We start from the raw sequence: 19,618 nt of genomic DNA, 5'->3' as shown, positions 1-19,618 counted from the left end.
ATTTCATGCAATTCTACTACACTTAATATGACTGGAGACATACTGCAACTTTGGTTTTAGAAGTGGGGGGACATCACTTTTTTGGGGGGGTCGGGTAAACACTCCAAAAAGCCTACCCGACCGCTCTGAGGTGTCCAAATGGTCCTAAGGCACACCGTTGTCTCGTTTTGTATTTTTTGTATCGTTTTGCAATTTCAGAATGTAGGGGGGACTTGTCCCGCCCTGTCCCAAGTGAAAGTTGCACCCCTGGGACTAGGCCTATTTAACTGCTTTTCACTGACCCCTGAAACTCAACAATCAGCTATTTGGTAGGCTATTTGTCTTGCACACTACCCAAATTGCATGCTTAAAACAATCCACAGCTAATTTGTTTAATAACCTAATGACACTCTGTGGCCATATCATGTATTTTGAATTATTTTATTTATTTATATATAGGCACAAGTAATTCTAAAGCTAATTTTGACCAATTTAATTCAACTTACTTTAGGGGAAGATAATCTTACACAAGCCTATTGGATGCACTGCCTTTGCCGACATCAATGTGAAAGTATCCTATGCATAAAACAGCTGGCATGTTTACAAGGCCGAGTTCGAAGGCTAACATCAAATTCAAAGCAATCGGTGCACTGCCTAAACGGCTGACCGTTCAGACAGCAAACTGTCTGGCACTTTCTCTGCTCTCTGCTTTCTTAAAATGAGAGAAAGGCGTGCAGCCTGGCAGTTACTCTCCCAAAGCCAGCCAAGCAATAGGCTAAACAGCCTTTGCATTTTAATCGGGATTGGAATGATTTGTCTAGTTTTTTGTAGCCTACTTTTACATTTTTGGTCTTTAAATAGGGTATGGCAACTGCCCTGGGTTTGAGTATGAGCTGAGATGAGGAGAGGAATACAATGAAAGAGGATGTTCAGACAGTTATCATCAGTAGCCTAGAAAGCTTAGGTTGTTTTTTCATGTGTGATATTATGTAACCTATGTTTAGATATGGCTGGGAGACAGACATGAAAAGGCCATCTGTGCCCTCCTGTGTGATGTGGCAGCCAGCGTGGTGTCCCTATCTTGGTGTATAACTGTGTGGCTTTGTCACCAACTTCTGTGTCCAAACTGTCCATGTTTTCCACTCCATAAATGGGGCACTGGTTTTCGTGGTGCACTGTGGTAAGTCGCAGACTATTTATACAGTAAAAGGGAACACAGACCTGCAATAGAGACTGGGTGTGTGAGTTTAGTCTCTAACTACAGTAGTCTGCCCAGTGTTATACATTGATGTGCTGTATGTATAAACACTGAGAAGATTTGTTGAAACACACACTTGTAGCAGTATGGTTATGATGACTGTCCGTCACTCACAGCCCACAATGCATCTACACCCACCTAAACGATGTTAACGGTCAATCCATCGTCATGGCAACTATGCTCCTCATCCCATCAACTGCCTCCCCACCCACATAGGTCTCACGGCAACCGTAACTATGCAACCCCCTCCTCCTTCTCTGTTTCTCCATTTGTGAGGATGCGGGGGCAGAGAAAGAAAGAGGGATTAGAGAAGCTGGAGTGAGAGATGATGATACATCCAGAAAAATCAGATTTTTAAGTAGAGTGGAGATGTTGAGAGGGTGGATTTCAACAAAGCTTGAGATCTGTACAGAGCTGCTAAATATTATTACATTCTTAGAGAAGTCTGATTAAACATAAATAGACTAAAAGGAAGTTGTCTTTATACACAAGATACATCTTGTAGTTCTAACATAACTTTAGATACATTACCTCTTATAGTTTAAACACAAGGTACATCAATACAGTACCTCTTATAGTTCAAACACAATGAGGCCGCCATCCCCGTCATTTACAGGAGGGAAAACCGGAGAGATCATGGACAACGGTCCGGGCGCCTTGTAAGGGTCCGTTGCCGAGAGGGTAATCTACCTTTACCATCGGTCCTATTAGCCAACGTACAGTCAATCGATAATAAAATATACAAACTACGAGCACGTATATCCTACCAATGGGACATTAAAAACTGTAATATCTTATGTTTCACCGAGTCGTGGATGAACGAAGACATGAATAACATACAGCTAGCGGGTTTTAAGCTTTTTCGGCAGGATGGAACAGCGGCCTCTAGTAAGACAAGGGGTGACGGCCTATGGATATTTGGAAACAACAGCTGGTGCACGAAATCTAAGGAAGTCTCAAGGTTTTTCTCAACTAAGGTAGAGTATCTCATGATAAACTGTAGACTACACTATTTACCAAGAGAGTTTATATCTATATTTTTCGTAGATGTCTATATACCACCGCAGACCGATGCTGGCACTAAGACCACACTCAATGAGTTCTATCCGGCCATAAGCAAACAGGAAAACGCTGATCCAGAGGTGGCGCTCCTAGTGGCCAGGGACTTTAATGCAGGGAAACTCAAATCAGTTTTACCGAATTACTATCAGTATGGTGAATGTGCAACCAGGGGAAAATCAAATCTAGACCACCTTTACTCCACACACAGAGATAGGTACAAAGCTCTCCCTCGCCCTCCATTTGGCAAATCCGACCATAATTCTATCCTCCTGATTCCTGCTTACAAGCAAAAACTAAAGCAGGAAGCACCAGTGACTCGTCAATAAGAAAGTGGTTAGATGAAGCAGATGCTAAGCTACAGGACTGTTTTGCACAGGCTGGAACATGTTCCTGGATTCTTCCGATGGCATTGAGGAGTACACCACATCAGTCACTGGCTTCATCAATAAGTGCATCGATGACGTCGTCCCCACAGTGACCTTACGTACATACCCCAACCAGAAGCCATGGATTACAGGCAACATCCGCACTGAGCTAAAGGGTAGAGCTGCTGTGTTCAAGGAGTGGGACTGTAACCCGGAAGCTTATAAGAAATCCCTCTATGCCCTCCGACGAACCATCAAAAAGGCAAAGCGTCAATACAGGACTAAGATTGAATCGTACCACACCGGCTCCGACGCTCGATGGGTGTGTCAGGGCTTGCAAACGATTACAGACTACAAAGGGAAGCACAGACACGAGCTGCCCAGTGATAAGAACCTACAAGACGAGCTAAATTACTTCTATGCTCGCTTTGAGGCAAGTAACAATGAAACATGCATGAGAACACTTGCTGTTCCAGGATGACTGTGTGACCACGCTCTCCTTAGCTGATGTGAGTAAGACCTTTAAACAGGTCAACATTTAGAAGGCCGCAGGGCCAGATGGATTACCAGGACGTGTAATCCAAGCATGCGCTGACCAACTGGCAAGTGTCTTCACTGACATTTTCAACCTGTCCCTGACTGAGTCTGTAATACCAACATGTTTCAAGCTGACTACTATAGTCCCTGTGTCCAAGAACAATAAGGTAACCTGTCTAAATTACTATCCACCCATAGCACTCACATCTATAGCCATGAAGTGCTTGAAAGGCTGGTCATTGCTCACATCAGCATCATTATCCCAGAAACCCTAGAACCACTCCAATTTGCATACTGCCCCAACAGATCCACAGATGATGCAATCTCTATTGCACTCCACACTGCCCTTTCCCACCTGGACAAAAGGAACACCTATGTGAGAATGCTATTCATTGACTACAGCTCAGCGTTCAACAACATAGTGCCCTCAAAGCTCATCACTAAGCTAAGGACCCTGAGACTAAACATCTCCCTCTGCACCTGGATCCTGGACTTCCTGACAGGCCGCCCCCAGGTGGTAAGGGTAGGGAACAACACATCCGCCACGCTGATCCTCAACACGGGGGCCCCTTAGGGGTGTGTGCTCAGTCCCCTCCTGTACTCCCTGTTCACTCATGACTGCATGGCCAGGCACGACTCCAACACCACAGTGGTAGATCTGATCACCGACAACGATGAGATAGGGAGGAGGAGGAGGAGGAGGAGGTCAGAGACCTGGCAGTGTGGTGCCAGGACAACAACCTCTCCCTCAATGTGATCAAGACAAAGGAGATGATTGTAGACTACAGGAAAAGAAGGACTGAACACGCCACCATTCCCATCGATGGGGCTGTAGTGGAGCAGGTTGAGAGATTCCAGTTTCTTGGTGTCCACACCACCAACAAACTATCATGGTCCCAACACACTAAGACAGTCGTGAAGAGGGCACAACAAAGCCTACTCAAAAGACTGAAAAGATTTGGCATGGGTCCTAAGATCCTCAAAAGGTTCTACAGCTGCACCATCGAGAGCATCCTTACTGGTTGCATCACTGCCTGGTATGGCAACTGCTCGGCCTATGACCGCAAGGAACTACAGAGGGTGGTGCGTATGGCCCAGTACATCACTGGGGCCAGGCTTCCTGCCATCAAGGACCTCTATATCATGCGGTGTCAGAGGAAGGCCCTAAAAATTGTCAGAGACTCCAGACACCCTAGTCATAGACTGTTCTCTGTTCTCTGGAATATCTACATTTGCGTACAGAGAACCATTATCAGCAACCAACACTCCTGTGTACCAATGGCACATTGTGTTAGCTAATCCTAGTTAATCATATAAAATGCTAATTGATCATTAGAAAACCCTTTTGCAATTATGTTAGCACAGCTGACGCTGAGACTAGTGTTTTGTGGGTACTATTTAATGAAGCTGCCAGTAGAGGACTTATTTTTCTTATCTTCTTAAAGCATTGTTGGTTAAGGGCTTTGTAAGTAAGCATTTCAGTGTAAGGTCTACACCTGTTGTATTCGGCGCATGTGGCAAATACAATTTGATTTGATGTACATCAATACAGTACCTCTAATAGTCCAAACACAATGTACATCAATGTGAAGTATAGTACAAATGTAACTGATGAACACTTATTGGCCACTACCATTTCTCAAGTAACAAAATCAACATCCCAACTGAAATCTTTATCTGAACTGAGCTGCAGTGAGGTGAACTTTCCAGCAGTGGTCAGAGATGTATCGCTGTACATCTGGCTCCAGAGTGACTCCTGTTGTTATTACATAACATGCTAGGGTCCCATGGTTTCAAACGGCCTTTCACAGTATTGTGGCCTTGTTTCACCCTCTTTATCAGAGAAAACGTGTATTTCTTGGTACAGGAAATGCTGTTAAAAACCACATTGACGTGGGTACACAGCTTCCCCTCCTCTGATGTTCTGATTACTAAGGTGTTGTAACATCAACACTCTGTTGCTATTGCACAAATAACATAGTATTCTCAACCTCAACTAATGTGTCTACTGTGGCTGTGTAAGGATCATTAGTGTTCTGTTTCCATAGTCCTCCAAAGTGTTCCTTCCTGTCAAATATTTTCTGTCAGCTCCACACCAACACAGGAAATCACTGCTTCTCAGGGGAAGAGAATGAGATAAACAATAAAAAGGAGGACCAAAAAGAGAAAGAACATGTCTTTCCAAATTGTTGTACCCTAGTCCTACAGAATGTGTTGTAACCACTTAGGTATTTTACAATGACGTTTGTCTGCCTCATAGTCTGAATATAGCTTTTACCACATACATTTGCACACTGCCAGTTTTAGTTTCCCTGTGCCTCTGCTCTGTCATTATGTTTTCTTCAGGGAGGGAGAAAGAACCAGAGGGCAGCGCCTGGACAGAGGGGGTGTGGCAAGGGAAGGAAGTCAAGGCAGGAGCAGATGACTGTGGTGAAATGGTTACTCACTGACTGCCTGACTGACTGACTGGCTGACTGGACTGGCTGACGGTTGCTACATGGGATAGAGAGCAGGATAGTGTTGGATTACCTGGAAGATCAGGCCTGAGAAGACTGTTTTACTGTATATGAGGCTGTTTCTGTTTCTACATGCCTATCTCTAGTTATTTTGTGCAGTAGGTCATTATGTAGGTTACATCAGACACGTATATGTTGTAGTACTGTACAGGCCTAGTGGGAGACGTTTATATTTTTATATGTATAAGTGTTTGTTTCATAATCTACTGCATTTTTCAAAAGTACAGTCCTGTGCGTCCATGCGTGTGACCTTATTGTAAAGACTGGGTCTTTCCGGTTAGGTATGGAGTTAGTGGCATGTGGCAGTGGAGTGTGTTTATGGCTAATGACTGCCCTAATGTGAAAATACTTGTTATTTTCCTGTATGTCAGAGAGAGAATGTGAGGCAGAAAGAGAGAGAGACTCGCTGCTAAAAAGACAAAGAAATAGAGAGGAGAGAAAGAGAGAGAGAGAGAGAGAGAGATATGTCTGAACAAGGGTGCTGAAACACATTAGTACATTAATAGCACAGGGAGTTTGTCCGGCCTGGAAAGAAGGAAAGAAAGAGACAGAGACAGAGAGTAGAGAGTAGAGAGAGAGAGAGAAAGGGCAGAGACCCTGTCACCTGCAGGACTTTGGTTCACAAGGCAGGAACCTTCACATGATTCTGTCAGCTCCAGTGGAAGGAATATTGTTTTGGTGGAATGGGTCATGCTAATCCAGTCTGTAGCTTTGATCACATGTTGTTTTATTACCATCGGTGTGACTGAAAGAGTTGCTGCACATAAAGTGACCTATTTAGAATAGCTGGAGTCAATTATGATCTTTGTTGTGGTGAGAAGCTAAGTACAAAGTTCCAACTTGAGTGTGTGAATGTGTGTGTAAGTTCGTTCCTCTTCCATCATGAGATCCAGCAGGAGAAGTTTCCTGCTACGCCGGTCTAATTTCTGCATGTATGTGACTTACCTGTTAGTGACAATACAACTGTGTTTGGGACTGGAGATGGTTTGGGGCTGGGGATTACTGCAGTAAAGTATGTCCCCTTTTCATCAAGCCCTTTCCCCTCTCATTCATCCTTCTGTACCCAGTGTGGAAGCAGAAACCCGATGTGTGGAGCCGCCAGGGCCCCACATAGACGGCCCTTACAGCCAGACCACAGCGTACCTGCGTGGCACCGAGCGCTACAGTGACAACAGCAGGTGTCCTGGTCCTCCAGGTCCCCGGGGACTTCCGTGTGTGGCCCCTCCCAGCTCGGCCAGCCTTGCCTGGGCACTGCGAACACGTCATCAGCCTGCCAGTCTGGCCCTCCGCAAGCAAGAGGAGGAGGAGAACAAGAGGTGCAAGGCCAGTCTCTCTGACAGCTATGAGCTCTCCACAGACCTACAGGACAAGAAGGTACATGTAGGCCTGCCCTGAAGTGTGGTTAGAGTACATAAACTATGGTTTGAACTGTGAAAGAGAAAGAACAAGCATGACAACATGCATTACTTTACTGGCAGTGAGTGTTGTGGTAGCCCTGTCTATAACTGCTCTGTCCCCTGTTCTGTCTCCTCTGTCAGGTGGAGATGTTGGAGAGAAAGTACGGTGGCTCCTTCGTGAGCCGCAGAGCAGCCCGGACCATCCAGACGGCCTTCCGCCAGTACCGTATGAACAAGAACTTTGAGCGCCTCCGCAACTCCGCGTCCGAGAGCCGCATGACACGACGCATCATCCTGTCCAACATGCGGCTGCAGTACTCATTTGACGACCGCCAGGCGCAGCAGCAGGGGACCGGAACACAGACAAACTTCACACACAGTGTGGGTATCGGCCCTCCTCATTCACCTGACACAGAGCGGACAGGAGACTACACACACCTAGAAGACTCCTTCTCCAAACAGGTCAGTCAGACAGCTGGTTCTTTAACTACAGCAGTAATATGTTGAATCAGGTGGCTGGTTAAATTAATCCTGTTGGAGATTCTATTCAATTCTATTCCTGTTTGAGTCTTTGTTTTGTCACACTGCCGGTTGAGTATCTGTACCTAAAAACTGTACTGAGCTTCCTCTCACCATGTACAGGTAAAGTCCCTGGCTGACTCCATAGATGACGCCCTGACCTGCCGTGGAGGACGGGATGACTCCCAAGAGGGTAGCAGGGAGGGCGGAGGCATCAGTGATGACTTTGGGGAGTGTGTGTGGAGCAGCAGCAGTAACCCCTCATCCCGCAGAGGCCTGGGTGAGAGATCCCGAGGAGGTGGAGGAGGCCTCAGCATGCACGGAGACAGCACAGCCACCTCCTACAGTGATGTCACTCTATACATGGATGACTGCATGCCCTCCTCGCCCCTGTCTCTGGACCGGGCCCCCAGCAGCACAGACACAGAGTACTGGGGCCCCAGGGGAGGCGTGGGGGGCCGTGAGGACAGCAGGGATACTGAGGGAGGGGGTAGTAGTAACAGCCGTCGCAGCACCCCCTGCACGGAGTGTCGAGACTACCGTCTAAGGGGCGCCCACCTGCCCCTGCTCACCATCGAGCCCCCCAGCGACAGCTCCGTGGACACTAGCGACCGTTCAGACCGTGGCTCCCTCAGCAGACAGATCTATGAGCAGGAGCCAGCAGGAGGAGCAGGCTCGCCTCAGGGAACACTCAAACACTCCCCTAACACTCCCCGCCCTGTCTCCACAACAGCAGCGCAGGGCCAGACCCGGGCCCCTGGCCGGGGCCCCCCCCTGCCCACTCACATCCCCCATCACGTGGCACACCACCATCACCACCACCCTCACCACCACCAGTACCCAGACACCCCCTCGTCATCGTCCTCCCCCCAGCAGCCCCCCACCACCCCCCTGTCCTCCTCCTCCTCTGCTGCGCTGCCCCCTGGTGGCCTAGAGCAGCCCTGTCTATCTGACGGGGACAACGACTCTCTCAACTCCACCACCAACTCCAATGAGACGGTGAACTGCAGCTCTGGCTCCTCGTCTCAGGACAGCCTGAGGGAGCCCCTACCCCCTCTGGGCAAGCAGACCTACCAGAGAGAGAGTCGACACAGCTGGGACTCACCGCCATTCAACAACGACGTGGTGCAAAGACGCCAGTACCGCATCGGACTCAACCTATTCAACAAGTAAGACATTTGCAATCCATTCATATTTTACTACATAAACTACATAAAACAAACAGCCACGTATCCCAATCATTGAAAATAAAACCTTCAAAATAGGGGAGTCGTTCTCTTTGTTGTGACTTGTCCTTTTCTGATTGGTCTCTCTGGTTCTCAGGAAGCCAGAGAAAGGGATCCAGTACCTGATCGAGAGAGGCTTTGTGTCCGACACTCCGGTTGGGATCGCTCGCTTCATCCTGGAGAGGAAGGGCCTGAGCAGACAGATGATTGGAGAATTCCTTGGTAACCGGCAAAAACAGTTCAACAAGGACGTACTAGAGTAAGTCTGGGAATGAGGGAGGGAGAGAGGTAGAGGGGTATAATTCAGAATGGGAATATACAGTAACGGGATAACAGGGGATTACTAAATCCTTCATTTAGAGGGGATACATTTCTATAAATCTATTCTATCCTTTTATTTTGTTTTAATCCTGTGATATTTCCTCATTTTAGGGTATTACTGGTAGTTAAGGTTCTTACTGATACAGTGCATTCTGAAAGTATTCAGACCCCTTAACTTTTTCCACATTTTGTTATGTTACAGCCTTATTCTAAAATATATATTTTTTTCCCTCATCAATCTACACACAATACCCCATAATGACAAAGCAAAAACAGGTTTTTAGAAATTTTTGCAAATGTATTAAAAATAAAAAACTGAAATATTACATTTACGTAACTACTCAGACCCTTTACTCAGTACTTTGTTTAAGTACCTTTGGCAGCGATTACAGCCTCAAATCTTCTTGGGTATGACACTACAAGCTTGGCACACCTGTATTTGGGGAGTTTCCCCCATTCTTCTATGCAGAGCCTCTCAAGCTCTGTCAGGCTGTACAGCTATTTTCAGGTCTCTGCAGAGATATTCAATCGGGTTCAAGTCCGTGCTCTGGCTGGGCCACTGAAGGACATTCAGAGACTTGTCCCGAAGCCACTCCTGCGTTGTTTTAGTTGTGTGCTTAGGGTCGTTGCCCTGTTGGAAGGTGAACCTTCACCCCAGTCTGAGGTCCTTAGCCCTCTGGAGCAGGTTTTCATCAAGGATCTCTCTATATTTTGCTCAATTCATCTTTCCCTCAATCCTGACTAGTCTCCCAGTCCCTGCCGCTGAAAAACATTCCCACAGCATGATGCTGCCACCACCATGCTTCATCGTAGGTTTCCTCCAGACGTGGCGTTTTGCATTCAGGTCAAAGAGTTCAATCTTAGTTATATCAGACCAGAGAATCTTGTTTCTCGTGGTCTTTTAGGTGCCTTTTGGAAAACTCCAAGCGGGCTGTCATGTGCATTTTATTGAGGAGTGGCTTCCGTCTGGCCATTCTACTATAAAGGCCTGATTGGTAGAGTGCTGCAGAGATGGTTGTCCTTCTGGAAGGTTCTCCCTTCTCCACAGAGGATCTCTGGAGCTCTGCCAGATTGACCATGGGGTTCTTGGTCACCTCCCTGACCAAGGCCCTTCTCCCCCGATTACTTAGTTTGGCTGGGCGGTCAGCTCTAGGAAGAGTCTTGGTGGTTCCAAACTTCTTCCATTTAAGAATGATGGAGGCCACTGTGTTCTTGGGGACCTTCAATGCTGCAGAAATTTTTTTGGTACCCTTCCCCAGAGTATTTCTGTTTTTTAATTTTTAATACATTTATAAAAATGTCAACAACAAAAAACTGTTTTTGCTTTGACATTATGGGGTATTGTGTGTAGATTGATGAGGGAAAAAAAATATTTGATCCATTTTAGAATAAGGCTGTATCGTAATAAAATGTGGTTAAAGTCGAGGGGTCTGACTACTTTCCGAATGCACTGTATATATGGGGCTTAAAACCATCTCAGCTTTGCAGATTTTAGATAATATATTCTGATATTGCCCCCAGGTAGCTTGTTTCTGGTCACAAGTTCAGGAATGGCTGAAAAAATCTACAAATAGCACTGCTGGGAGATTTGGAAAGCCATAGTCAATCAATCAACAATATAACAATACTATTAACAAAAATATGAATCTTTAAATAACAATCTGTGGATACTATGCGATTAGAAAGCTTCAAACATATGTAAAACATCATAACACAGTTGAAAAATATGAAAGCATGGAAATCTAAAGAGGTGGCCTAAGGAGATAGGTGGGATGGGCTGAGAGAAGCTGAGGGGATCTGGAATAGTTATGACTGATAACACTATATATAGGTTACACATGATATGTACTATCTATCCAAATTCAATGTATATAAATAGAAAATACCATGGAAATGTATGTAAAATGTTAGCAAAATGTTTGTGTGGCAAAAAGCTGTGAAAATAAAAATATAAAACAGAAATGTCAAAATGTTGTTGTCCGAGACGTGGGGGGGAGGGGGTTTAAAAAGTCCTTGGGGAGGCTACTGTTAAAGTGTTGACTGTGTCTCCTGTGTGGTGTGTGTTGTAGTTGTGTGGTGGACGAGATGGATTTCTCTGGGATGGACCTGGACGATGCTCTGAGGAAGTTCCAGGCCCAGATCAGAGTTCAAGGAGAAGCCCAGAAAGTAGAGAGGCTCATAGAGGCTTTCAGGTGTGTTTACAATGTATTCCTGTTTACGTGTACAATAGTCCTACTTTGCCAAACTCATGGTTCTACTACGTTGTTAGAGTGATAGAGAATGTGTGTTGCTTTTGGAAATCTCTCTTAAGATTTTACAACATATTCTTCTTTCTCCCAGTCAGCGGTACTGTGTGTGTAACCCAACGCTGGTCCGCCAGTTCCAGAACCCAGACACCATCTTCATCCTGGCCTTCGCCATCATCCTCCTCAACACGGATATGTACAGCCCTAACGTTAAGGCAGAGAGGAAGATGAAGATAGAGGACTTCATCAAGAACCTCAGAGGTGCGGTTGGAACAAACACATCCATACACATGCGCACAAACAAAATAATCATGTAACATTAAATGTAGCATATGGCTCCCCCTGGTGTTGGGAGAAATACAATTCTCAGGCTGTCACACAGACTATAAATTAGCAGGGTACTGTGATAAATTATGACTATTGCCACTGCGTTTGTCTAATCCTTTTGGCTTGTATGAGTTCTGAGTCATGACTCATACCTCCCAGATAATGCAAGTCTTGGGCCTTTTAATCAAATGAGCACCATAATACAGCAGGAAATAGACTGAAATAGGCATTTATACATGAACACATAACAACCTGTCTCTTTCTCTGCATGTCTTCTAGGAGTGGACAATGGCCAGGACATTCCCAGGGATCTGTTGGTTGGGATCTACCAGCGCATCCAGAAGTGGGAGCTAAGGACCAATGATGACCACGTGTCTCAAGTGCAGGCGGTGGAGAGAGTCATAGTAGGCAAAAAGCCTGTGAGTTGTCTGGGCTTGAAATGTAACTGTAGCCCCGTGTCATTTCCCTGTTTAGCCTGCGAGGAGCTGTATAGTACTAGCTGTTGTTGTTATGTGTTACATCTTTGACAAGCTGTAATAGCAGTACATTCTTTGTGTTACTGCTCAGCCATAAGGAGATTTAATATTAAACTCATTTTCTTTTTGTGTTTTGTGTAGGTGATGTCTCTGCCACACCGCAGGCTGGTATGCTGCTGTCAGCTCTATGAGGTGCCTGACCCCAACCGACCCCAAAGGACAGGAGTACACCAACGGGAGGTCTTCCTGTTCAATGACCTGCTGGTGGTAAGGCTTCCTGTAACACGTCCTCATAACAATGGGAATTCCTACGAGAGCGTCCTACTATGGCTATGTAGAGTTGGAGACCACCAGGCTATCCTAAACAATATAGAAATATGTAAGAGTGATTTCCTCTTTTCCCCTACCTAAACAACTATATCTTCTCCATTTGCTTCCTCAGGTGACTAAGATTTTCCAGAAGAAGAAGACTTCTGTGACGTACAGTTTCAGACAGTCCTTCCCTCTAGTGGAGATGCAAGTCCACATGTTCCAGAACTCATGTGAGACCCTGTTCCCATCTCTGCCTGCTCCTCATATGCCTTACACAACTCAACCATCCATCTAGATACTACATTAACTGTCCCCTCTGTACACTAGGATTCCCTTTCACTCCCTTCACTCTGTGTGTGTGTATCTATATGTCTATGCCTGTCATCATAGGTCATAAAGTTAACAGCCATACAATAAATGTTGTGTTTTTATGTTCCTCTCTGTCGGTCACCCAGACTACCTCCACGGTATCCGCCTGACCTCAGCAGTGTTGGGTGGGGACAGTAAGGTCCTTATCGTGTTCATGGCTCCCAGTCAGCAGGACCGCACCCGCTTTGTCAGTGACCTGAGAGAGAGTATAGCTGAGGTGCAGGAGATGGAGAAGTACAGAGTAGAGTGTGAGTACACCTCCCCCTGTTAGTCATTATGGGGAACTACAGCTGTGTGTGGGCGTATCTGTGTGTGGCTCGATGGAGTAACAGAGTGGCTATTGCTTTCCTGTATCTTACCCTATCCACCTGTAAGTGAATTACAGGAAGACAGGCAGTGATGTGGGAGTATTGCTTTTAACTACTTATATTGTCAATCTTCTCTCTCTTTCTCTCGATTTCTCCCTCGCTCTCCTTCAATCCGTAGCTGAGTTGGAGAAGCAGAAAGGGGTGATGAGGACTGGCCTGCTGACCGGCTTGGTCGGAGGCGGAGTGGGGGTGAAGGGTGAGGTGGTGAACGGCACCCTGGGAAGGCCCAGTCTAGATGACAACTACTCTGCAGGAGAGGGACTGAAACGCTCCGCACTCAGCTCATCCCTCCGAGACCTATCAGACGGAGGTGAGACACACACACACACACGCACACACACACACACACACACATGCACAAACCACTCCCTCTTGAAAATGGTGTCTTTTTCTAATAAAATACTTTCACTAATCCTGCTGGTTGATAGAGATATGCTATTTTTTCTGACTGACTGGGTTCTTTCTAAGAATGAACTGAAATTCTTCAGAGACTATAGTCTAGACACAGAGAGTACACTACCCATGGGACTGCATTAGATTTCTCCTTGCTTCGCCTCCTGGTTGCATCGTGTTCTATTTCCTCTGGCACATGAATACACAGTATGTGCTGCATCTCTGCAAGCTCACTCGGAAACATTCTGTTTCTGTATTTCCCCCCTTCCGCAACCTGCCTCTTCCTGGCTGGGTGCAGGGAAACGTGGTCGCAGTAACAGTGTTGGCTCCCTCGACAGTACCATGGAAGTAAGTCTGAATGGACTAACTGAATTGTGCACCTACCCCTTTAATACCTGCCACTCAAGCATAGCCATCCCAGTACATTCCTTTAATAGAGCCATAAATGTGAAGTCATTCCCCTCGTTTTTGACCCATCATTAGCATGTTCTCTGTGTGACGTGTGTGACTGACGTGTGTATGCGTGTGTTCTGGAATGTTCTTTGCCTCTGGGCTCTCACAACTGCCTGCGCATGTTTTTGTTCTCAACTCGTTCTTCTCCATTCTTGCATTGTTTGTTTGTTTCAATGGTTTGTTGTTGATGTGCAGGTGTTGTAGTGTTTGTAAACTGACATACTCATTGCAGTGTTCCAGTGATTTGTGATATGATGTCATACTGTATGTATGTTTGCAGAGCTCCTCCTCAACTGTCCTTCCACTTCCTCAGGGTTCCATCATTAGCAGCCCCCGGCCCCACCAGTGTTACCCGGTTCCGGGCGTGATCCCAGGCTGCTACCCTACAGAAGACTACCGGCCGCATCGCCCCATCCTGAGCCCCGGAACAGGGGTGGGGGGTGGGCCGGGGCAACAACAGACCGCTGCTGGGATGGGAGTTGGAGGGGTTCCCAGCAGTGTAGAGAGAGCAGGAGTGGGGAGCGGCCCTGGGGGGGGCAATACGGGCTCCTTCCTGGGCTCTCTATTCGGCAGCAAACGCGCCAAACCGCCAAGTCCCCTTATACCACCGGGGCCACCCTACCCCGCCCCTGTCCCCCCACCCACTACGGGAGGGCCCCCTCCTCACTCCCCATCATCTCTGTGCCAGTCAGAGGGGGGCCCTTCCAAGATCCAGGCCCTGCATGCTCAGTACTGCCACACAGCCGTCGTGCAGCCCCCTCCCCCCTACTACCATCACCATCGCTACCACGTCCAAGCTGGCCCTCCTCCCTTGCCAGGCGGGGGCGTGCCCCCTCATATCCTTCAGAGAGGGCCGCTCCCCTGTCGCCCTCCTTTTGGCCCCCCTCACGCCCAGCTCCAGCAGCTGGCCCATCTCTCCCAGTTTTCCCAGCATGGCATGCAGGGTCGCTACGGCAACATAGCGGTGGGCTGTCCTCCCCCCCTTTCTCCTCACTCCCAACATTCCCAGAACCCCCAGTTCGCCCTGTACCACACGCAAACCCCACAATCTATCAGGGGAGGCGCTGTGCCAAGCAAACCTCCTCTGACTTTGTCTCACTCCCACCCGCACCCCCACGCTCACTCCCACACCCACCCGGGCACCCACTCAGTGCCGCGCCACACCCCACCGCCCACCCACATCAGTCTCACTTCATTTTTGGCACGCTGCCCCACCAACATCAGCACCAGCAGCCGCCCGCCTCCGTCAACGCCCATCACGCTACGTCCGCCGCCCAGTATCAGCCCCAGTACCCTCCTCTCTCTTCCATCCCCCTCCCCCCCACTCCCCTTTACCCCCCTTCTATCCCCCTTACCCCTCTTACGCCTCTCTGCCCTCACCCCCCCCAGCACCCCGGGCAGCCTCAGCAGGGGCCCCAGGTGACGGGGGCTGGGGCGACTGGCACAGGGGTCAGCTCCAAATCCAAACCTATCAACCGGATCAGCACGGTAGTGTGAGGAACAGAACATGGGGGCACCGAGGGCAGAGGTCAGAGGGCACGATGGAGGAAGTGGGCAGAGCTAGGGCCAGGGCTTGTAGAGGTGAGCAGGACAGCAGCAGCAGTAACAACAGCGCCAGTGACAAAAAGAAACGCAACTTATTTCGCCTCTGCTACTTTCATCTCCGCTTCCCACACATGTAGACAGAGAGACCAGAAGAGAGAGTTGGAGCTGGATAGCATGCATATACCTGAACATACAAACATACCTTCACACATACAGTACAGGACACACAGGCAGAATCAACACACATAAAGCAAAAAACGCCCACATGTATGCACACAAATATGTTTGTGTATAGTATAGGCAAAGGCTAGCACAATCATGTATATAACACATACACTCAGTGGTCAGTTTATTAGGTACACCCATCTAGTACTGGGTCGGACCCCACTTTGCCTTCAGAACAGCCTGAATTCTTCAGGGCATGGATTCTACAAGGTGTCGGAAATGTTCCACAGGGAACAGATTGGACGGCAGTACATTGGGTTTGGTCAACAATGTTCAGATACACTGTGGCGTTCAGTCGTTGCTCAATTAGTTTAAAGGGACCTAACGTGTGCCAGGAAAACATTCTCCACAACAGTACACCACTACCACCAGCCTGTACCGTTGACACCAGGAAGGATGGATCCATGGGCTCATGCTGCTTATGCTAAATCCTGACTCTCCCATCAACATGACGCAACAGGAATCGGGATTCGTCAGACCAGGCATTGTTTTTCCACTCCTCAATTGTCCAGTGTTGGTGATCGCCCACTGTAGCCGCTTCTTCTTGTTTTTAGCTGATAGGAGTGGAACCTGGTGTGGTTGTCTGCTGCAGTAGCCCATCCGTGACAAGGATCGACGAGTTGTGCATTCCGAGATGCCGTTCTACACACCACTGTTGTACAGCCCCGTTATTTGTCTGTCTGTTAGCTTGCCTTCGACCTCTCATCAACAAGCTTTCGCCCAACAAGTTTTAGCCCAGAGGACTGCAGCTAACTGGATGTTTTCGCACCATTCTCTGTAAAACCTAGACACTGTAGTGCATGAAAAGCCCATGAGGGAGGCTGTTTCTGAGATACTGGATCCGACGGGCCGATCATACCACGCTCAAAGTCACTCAGATCACTAGTTTTGCCCATTCTGTTCGATCAAACAGTAACCAAATGAATCGATGCCTGTCTGCCTACTTTATAGAGCAAACCACAGCCACGTGACTCGCTCTCTGTAGAAACTATACATTTTTCTGAACGGGTGGTGTACCTAATAAACTGGCCACTGAGTGTATACTGCAGTTGTATAGAGTTTCCGTTGCAGTTTCTCAGGTGTATTCTATAAGCTCTCAGCACACAAACTCATAAGGGAGAGTCACAGGTAGGAGCAATGAGGTAGATTGTTGAAGTTGGCAGCAGGCAGGAAAAAGCATCACACACACACACACAATTAACCATTTATATAGCCATAGAACGGATGCTAGTAGTAAATGTACAGTAGAGGGCCTATAACCCAGTGTTTCACTGTCTGAAGTATTATTGGAAACTCTGGACACTGCCAAGACATGAGCTTGAAACTGTTTTAAACACAGGTACCAACATGTAATTGTGCAACGTTATTAATTGGACAAATCTAGTCTCTCGTAATGAAGGAAGCAACCAAGATTTGGTTCTCTGTCGTGGAGATTCGGATAATGCTGACCAATAGTAAGAGCAACCCCACCCACCTGGAGCTGAAACAGTCTTCAACGATAAATACATTCCAGCGGGGTTGTGCATTGTAAACAGCCATTGAAGATAGTTGCAAAAAATGTCTCTTGACTTTGCAATAATTTATTCAGCTTAATGTCTTTGTTCATTTCCATGGCAGGTCTTCATCACTGAAAGGTATCCTTTTTGAATGTAGACCTCAGAGAAATGTTGCTTTGTCTTAAACTTTTATGACTATTGCACGGTTCAATAGCAGTCTTAGGCTCTATGGTCTTCTACATGTTAAGAGAAGTCATCTAATTTCATAAGATTTACATGCATTCCCTATGGGGTGTGTGGATTAATGATACTACAAATCATATTTTTGAATGTTTTTAAGCTTTTTTTTGCTGTTGAATAAATGTTACATATATACTTGCTATGAGTATGATGAATATTGTCTAATAACATAACTGTTTTGATCCAGTGATTAATTATATATAAATAATTGATTGATTAGATGTTTGATTATAAATGATTATACAGAGGATATATACACATGTATTAATTCCCTCATACTTTTGATATGTAACGAGGGTGTTATAAAGTGTGATTTCTTTTTGTTCTCTATGATGATTGCCATCGATAACTTCTATTATCAGTTATTATTATTGATTGTTGAAAATATTAGTTCATATTTATGATTATTTTTTGTTATAATATAGTTGTGTACCCTCTCTATCTCCCTCCCTCTCTTCTGAACTTACAGTGGCAGTGTCTAAAAATGGGGTCATTGGATTCTAAATTCACCTTAACAGATTGGTGACCATTTTAAATTATGTCTATGTAGTCTTATATGTTTTGAATCAACTCTTTCCAGACCCCTTCGAAATATCCTCTTAAGGGCTTTGACCTTTGACCTGGTCATGTACAATGACCCTCATTTAATCGGTGACCCTGCCGTTTATGTTCTCTCTATTATCAGGAGACTCGCTTACAAGCATCAGGTCTTGTTGAGAGTGTCTCACATGGTGTGTGTTTGGACAGTATATGTCTTTGAACAAGCACGCTTTGTAATGCAGTTTTGTGATTTTGCACACGTGGTGTCTTAAAGTCAGAAATGGCATTATTTTAAAAACGCTACTCCCATACCCCATTGCCAGTCCTCAGAGAACTCACCACCACTCAAATACCCTTCACCCCAGCAACCTTACTGAATGTGCTTGTCATTAGATCAAACAAGTTTGCTCATCTTCTCCTCTATCATCTCTGTCGACCCCCTTTTGAACCTCCTCTCTCTGTCCTTCTATTGCACTGTGTTAGAACAATGCTGGGTTTGAGAAGGGACAAAAGGGAATGATTACATTTTAGGATGGTAAGATGTAGTTAGAAATGTTAGACAATACTTGTTCAAACTAAGATACAGATTGAATAGGAGTATGTGTAGTCAGGGAAAAATAAGAGGTTTCAGGGGTGGTTAATGTTGAAGCTTTGTGTTGGCTATTTCCTGTCTAATTTCCTCTGTATTGTACCTTTGTGACCCCTCTTGCATGAATATATCTGCACTTATTGAATGGATTGTACTGTATAAACATGAATGTACATATTATATTACAAATACTTCATAACTTTGGAAATAAATATTTCCATTTTGTTATTAAGGTGTGTGCGTGTGCGCGTGTGAGCGTGCATGCCTGCGTGTGTGAGAAAGAAAGAGGAGCAGGGGGACTTTGTTCCGATTGAATATTGAATTATTTTTATTTTAGACTGAAGGTTAGATAATAAATTGAAGAACTGAAATGTTTGTATGTCAGAGCTCTAATTGATATTATTTTAAACATACAACAAGTATGATCCTAAGAATTTAATTTGTGTATGTAGTAAGTGTAAACTGAAAGAATAGAGAATTGAGATGTGAGTATTTATTGCTTTTGACATATTAAAAAGTGTCCTTGCAGTGAAGTGATCTTCTGTCTTTTATTGACGTCTTCTTGACAGCAAATGTGATGGATGATGAACACAGCTCTGTCATTGGGCTTTCTAAACCCTGTTTTACAATGTGATCAACAGCACCGTCTAGTGGCTAAACGCAATTTCTGCCACCCATGATCATGATGTCCCTGGGACGTGATGTTCTTGGAACAGGTATTATTCTTGAGACTGATTGTAGGTGTGATACTGAATGCGGTCCCTAGGACTGGACAACATAGCTTTTTCTTTGTACTTCTTTTTTTTTTTTAAATCTCCAACACAAGCCTAATTCCTATTATGGGGAGGCAGGTAGCCTA

At 46.1% G+C, this 19,618-nt stretch overlaps 1 protein-coding gene across 1 annotated transcript in view; it reads left to right on the top strand.

Annotated features, from left to right (window-relative positions):
* Positions 1 to 19,292, top strand: part of LOC115132335 (IQ motif and SEC7 domain-containing protein 1-like) — a 62,384-nt gene extending 43,092 nt beyond the window's left edge. Inside the window, 14 exon segments of the mRNA XM_065020800.1 lie at positions 6,785 to 7,091; positions 7,256 to 7,576; positions 7,757 to 8,802; positions 8,957 to 9,118; positions 11,250 to 11,372; positions 11,521 to 11,687; positions 12,033 to 12,172; positions 12,371 to 12,496; positions 12,672 to 12,771; positions 12,997 to 13,158; positions 13,397 to 13,588; positions 13,970 to 14,019; positions 14,438 to 15,260; positions 15,263 to 19,292. Of these exon segments, the coding sequence (XP_064876872.1) occupies positions 6,785 to 7,091; positions 7,256 to 7,576; positions 7,757 to 8,802; positions 8,957 to 9,118; positions 11,250 to 11,372; positions 11,521 to 11,687; positions 12,033 to 12,172; positions 12,371 to 12,496; positions 12,672 to 12,771; positions 12,997 to 13,158; positions 13,397 to 13,588; positions 13,970 to 14,019; positions 14,438 to 15,260; positions 15,263 to 15,621 (4,078 nt within the window). The 3' untranslated portion in view covers positions 15,622 to 19,292.
* Positions 19,293 to 19,618: the final 326 nt, after the last annotated feature.

Source organism: Oncorhynchus nerka, linkage group LG7 (assembly GCF_034236695.1).
Source record: "Oncorhynchus nerka isolate Pitt River linkage group LG7, Oner_Uvic_2.0, whole genome shotgun sequence".
Lineage (NCBI taxonomy): Eukaryota > Metazoa > Chordata > Actinopteri > Salmoniformes > Salmonidae > Oncorhynchus > Oncorhynchus nerka.
Note: the sequence above shows the minus strand (reverse complement) of the source record. Positions and strands in the feature narration are given on the sequence as shown.